The 5398-nt window shown below is 38.3% G+C and overlaps 1 protein-coding gene across 1 annotated transcript; it reads left to right on the forward strand.

Annotated features, from left to right (window-relative positions):
- Positions 1-478: 478 nt before the first annotated feature.
- Positions 479-1976, forward strand: LOC112904220. Its single transcript, XM_025973719.1, has 2 exons — positions 479-1636; positions 1758-1976. The coding sequence occupies exons 1-2, from the start codon at positions 790-792 to the stop codon at positions 1814-1816; spliced, it is 906 nt and encodes a 301-aa protein (XP_025829504.1). The 5' UTR covers positions 479-789; the 3' UTR covers positions 1817-1976.
- Positions 1977-5398: the final 3422 nt, after the last annotated feature.

A 5398-nucleotide genomic window follows, 5' to 3' on the forward strand; every position in this document is an offset into this window, starting at 1 on the left:
TCAAATAGCATTATTAAATTTTGAAGCCTACAACAGCATTCCCAATATTGATGAAAATAACAACAAATTTTATTTTGAAGATTCTAAGAAACCAGTCGTAGTTCTTCCGGAAGGATCATATGAAATTGATGATATTAATAATTTTCTTCAGGAGAAATTGGGAGATACTAACGATAGCATTCACTTGTCTGGAGACAATACTACATTAAAAAGTCGTATAAAGAGTACCAAAAATGTTGACTTTACTCCAACAGATTCTCCGGCGAAGATATTGGGTTTTGAAAATAAACTTCTATCATCGCTTCAAGAGGAGTCCGATCATGTAGCTGACATTTTCAAGGTAAACGCAATTTCAGTAACATGTAACCTTGTATCTAACTCCTACATACATACTAATGATGCTACTAAAGGACAAGATGGACATATATTACATCAATTCTTTCCAAATGTACCTCCCGGGTTTAAAATTGTAGAGAATCCCACAAGTCTTATATATTTATCTATCAACACACGTGTCATCGATTACATTTCCCTTAAAATAGTTGATCAAGACGGTAATCTTGTTAATTTCCGTGGAGAGCGTGTTACAGTAAGACTTCACTTACGAAAACTATAACATGGTTGCGCGATACAACTGTGTCCAACGTTATTCGAACAAAAATACTACTATAAAACGATCACCACACTCTGAGACGTTTATTTCGCTTACACCCGTTCAGCGATTAACACCGTCTAATAAACAGTTCCTTAAATCTTTGGGGTTGCGATTGAAAAAGGTGAAAAGTTAAAATGGTTGCAGAAATACTAAATGTCACCGAGAAAGCAGTCTTCGACAACGCTATTATTAACGCTGATAAACATACTCATCAACCCTATGCTAATTCAACTTTTAAAAATAATGATACCATACGCATTCCAATAGAAAATGAAGATGTTTACACCTTACCTTGCGGTAGTTTCCTATACATAGAAGGACGTTTACTGAAAAAGGATGGAACTGTACCAACTAATACTACTTTTATCAATAACGGAATTCTATACCTATTTGATGAAATTCGATATGAATTGGGAGGAAAAGTTATTGATCGAGTCCGAAATCCTGGTATGACTACAACAATGAAAGGCTATGCGTCTTACAATGAAAATGAAAGTAAACGTCTCATTAATAGTGGATGGTTGCCTCCTGCTTTAGGTGCTGTAAAAGGAGTTGCCCTTCATACCAGAAATCTGATTGATACAAACGGTTACTTCAACGTTTGTATTCCTCTTCGTATGATTTTAGGGTTTGGAGAAGACTTTCGAAAAATAATACTCAACATACGACAAGAATTAGTTCTAGTTCGCAGCAGTACTGACAATAATGCCCTCTTTTGCTCAGCAACACCGGCTGAAGAAGTTGATGTCCATTTGGATCAGATATGTTGGAAAATTCCTCATGTATCTGTTGCTGACGCTGAACGTTTGAAATTATTACGTTACGTTGATCGCAATTTAAATATGGAACTTTCTTTTCGTAGTTGGGAACTACATGAATATCCCTTACTTAACCAATCATATTCTCACAACTGGACTGTGAAAACTACATCACAGTTGGAAAAACCTCGCTTCATTATTTTCGGTTTTCAAACCGATAAAGGTAATGATATTACAAAAAATAAGAGTGTTTTCGATCACTGCGACCTAACAAATTTTAAAGTTCACTTAGGATCCACTATGTACCCGTATGATAATTTGAATTTAGATTTTGATCTTTCCAGATTTGCTGTTTTGTACGAAATGTATGTTAATTTTCAACAATCGTATTATGGTAATGTAAGTGAACCCTTATTCGATCCTAAGGAATTTCGAACAATTGCTCCTCTTGTAATAGTAGACTGCTCTTATCAAAATGAAATTGTGAAATCTGGAAGTATCGATATTCGTTTAGAAATTCAAACTAAACGCAATATACCAGATAAAACAGCAGCTTACTGTTTAATCATTCATGAACGTGTGATACTCACAATCCCTCTACAAACTTGGTTCAAGAAGTATAAAACCCAATGACTACATCCATACTTCACTTTCTTTATCGGTACTGAACAGTGAGCACGATGACTCTCATACTAGATGTACAATGTTTTCAATGTTGTGAGAATCGATTTGTTTTCAAGGAAGTAGCTATTGTTGCGCTAAAAGAAGAACCAATTTATCATTTCACATTTCAGCCACCATTTCCATGGGACGCCCTCCCAGTTAGTTACAGAAGTCAAAATCGTTGATTAACCAGAAATTTTCATGGGTTATATTGGGATGACGGTGATCTTCCATACTCTACGATTTATGATAGTATTCATCCTATGTTGATGGAGTCAACAATTGTATATGTTAAGGGATTACAAAAGAAAATGTGGTTATTGGAATACTTTCCTAATGTTAACTTTGTTAACATTGAAGACATCGAATGTCCATCTCTCTTAAATCTAGCAGCTGATTTTAAAGTAAACGTGTGTTTTTATCATTTATTTAAAACAGCTATAGAACCAACTTGTGCTTACAAAAATTTTCTTTTATTAAAATATTGGTTGTCTTTACACTCATAAAATCATTTAAACAAATAAAACACTTTAAAATAAAATATAGATTTTTTATTCTCTTACATAGCGCTATACAATTTACATTTGTATTTCTATATCAACTACTTTTCCAACAAATCCTTTGAGTGGAATTGATGGACGACCCACTTTTTTATCTATTTTATTGTTTATATCCTCGATTTCTGCATCCGTAAAAGCTTCTGCATGTCTTATGCGCTTCTAGGCAGCAGACCATCAAAGTATTCGAGGAACCTGCAGCTTGTCTGCGTATAAGGAGGATAAAGTTAATTGTCTAAATTCTAGTTGGGGGACGTGATACGTCGACTGATGATAGTCTCATGAACCTATCATGGCGCGTGTCTGAGGAGTGATACACCAAGGGAGTCGACGAAACTACAACTTCTATTCGTTGAAGGAGAATTGTGTGGTTGACCTAAATCATCGTTGGAGGACGTGACACGTCGATTTATCGCATTTTCATGAACCTACCTTGACGGGTGTCTAAGGCGTGATCCAACAAAAACACTCGACGAATCCACTGCTTCTGTGCGTGGATGGAGAATAAAATGAATGATCCAAATCGCAGTGAGAGGACGTAATACGTCGATGTATTCGTGAAACTATTTTGCCGCGTTTCTGAGCTGTCATACGCCAAAGTACTCTACAAACCTTCAGCGTCTAGGCGTTGAAGGAGAATCAAATTATTGGCCGAAATCATCGTTGGAGGATGTGACACGTCGATTTATGACTTTTCATGAACTTTACCTTACGCGTTTCTAGGCTGTAGACCACCTGCAGCTTCTCTGCATTTAAGGAGGATATAGTTAATTCTCTAAATCCTCGTTGGAGGACGTGATACGTCGATTGATGATATTCTCATGAACCTATCTTGACGCGTGTCGAAGGTGTGATACAATAAAAACATTCGACGAATCCACTGCTTCTGAGCGTACAAGGAGAACAAAATGAATGATCCAAATCGTAGTAAGAAGACGCAATACGTCGATGTATTCATGAACTTATTTTGCCGCGTTTCTGAGCTGTGATACACCAAAGTACTGTACAAACCTACAGATTCTAGGTGTTAAAGGAGAATCAAATGAATGGCCGAAATCATCGTTGGAGGACGTGACAATTCGATTTATGACATTTTTATGAACCTTACCTTATGCGTTTCTAGGCAGTAGTCGACCAAAGCACCCATGGAAGCTGCTGCTTCACTGCATGTGAGGAGAATATAGTTAATTGTCTAAATCCTCGTTGGAGTACGTGATACGTCGATTGATGATATTCTCATAAACCTATCATGACGCGTGTCTGAGGTGTGATACACCAAATGAATCGACGAAACTACAACTTCTTCACCATCTCATGAGCCTATCTTGACGCATGTCTAAGGTGTGATACAACAAAAACACTCGACGGATCCACTGCTTCTGTGCGTGGAAGGCGAATAAAATGAATTATTTAAATCGTCGGGAGAGGACGTATGCGTCGATGTATGACATTTTCATGAATCTATTTTGTCGCGTTTCTGAGCAGTCATACACCAAAATACTGTACAAACCTACGGCTTCTAGGCGTTGAAGGAGAACCCAATGGATAGCCGAAATCATCGTTGGTGGACGTGACACGTCGATTTATGACATTTTCCTGAACCTTATCTTATGCGTTTCTAGGCAGTAGACCACCAAAGTATTCGAGGAACCTGCAGCTTCTCTGCAAATAAGGACGATAAAGTTAACTGTCTAAATTCTCGTTAGAGGACGTGATACGTCGATTGATGACATTCTCATGAACCTATCATGACGCGTGTCTGAGGTGCGATGCACCAAAAAGACTCGACGAATCCACTCCTTCTGTGCGTGGAAAGAGAATAGAATGAATGATCCAAAGCGTCGTGAGAGGACGTATACGTCGATGTATGACATATTCATGAACCTCTTTTGCCGCGTTTCCGAGCAGTAATACACCAAAGTACTGTACAAACCTACAGCTTCTAGGCGTTGAAGGAGAATCAAATGAATGGCCGAAATCATCGTTGGAGGATGTGACACGTCGATTTATGACATTTTCCTGAACCTTACCTTATGCGTTTCTAGGCAGTAGTCGACCAAAGCACCCGAGGAACCGGCTGCTTAACTGCATGTAAGGAGAATAAATTTAATTGTCTAAATTTTCGTTAGAGGACGTGATACGACGATTGATGACATTCTCATAAACCTATCTTGACGCGTGTCTGAAATGTGGTACACCAAAAGACTCGACAAACCTACAACCTCTATACGTTGAAGGACAATTAAATGAATGGCTGAAATCATCGTTGGAGGACGTGACACGTCGATTTATGACATTTTCATGAACCTTACCTTACGCATTTCTAGGCTGTAGGCCACCTGCAGCTTTTCTGCATATAAGGAGAATAAAGATAGTTGTCTAAATCGTCGTTAGAGGACGTGATACGTCGATTGATGATATTCTCATGAACCTATCGTGACGCGTGTCTGAGGTATGATGCACCAAAGAGACTCGACAAATCCACTGCTTCTGTGCGTGAAGGAGAATAAAATGTATGTTTCAGGTCGTCGAGAGAGATAGTCGATGTATGACATCTTCATGAACCTATTTTGCCGCGTTTCTGAGCAGTAATACACCAAAGTACTGTACAAACCTACAGCTTCTAGGCGTTGAAGGAGAATCAAATGAATGGCCGAAATCATCGTTGGAGGATGTGACACGTCGATTTATGACTTTCATGAACCTTACCTTCGCGTTTCTAGGCTGTAGACCACCTGCAGCTTTTCTGCATATAAGGAGAATAA

The sequence above is a fragment of the Agrilus planipennis genome, unplaced genomic scaffold, assembly GCF_000699045.2.
Source record: "Agrilus planipennis isolate EAB-ADULT unplaced genomic scaffold, Apla_2.0 scaffold55, whole genome shotgun sequence".
Classification (NCBI taxonomy): Eukaryota; Metazoa; Arthropoda; class Insecta; order Coleoptera; family Buprestidae; genus Agrilus; species Agrilus planipennis.

Excerpts from the sequence above, each read along its gene's own strand:
- LOC112904220 (XM_025973719.1), top strand. The coding sequence starts at position 790 with ATGGTTGCAGAAATACTAAATGTCACCGAGAAAGCAGTCTTCGACAAC. Across the intron at positions 1,637-1,757 it reads CGGTTTTCAAACCGATAAAG|ATTTGCTGTTTTGTACGAAA; the intron begins GTAATGATATTA and ends TGATCTTTCCAG.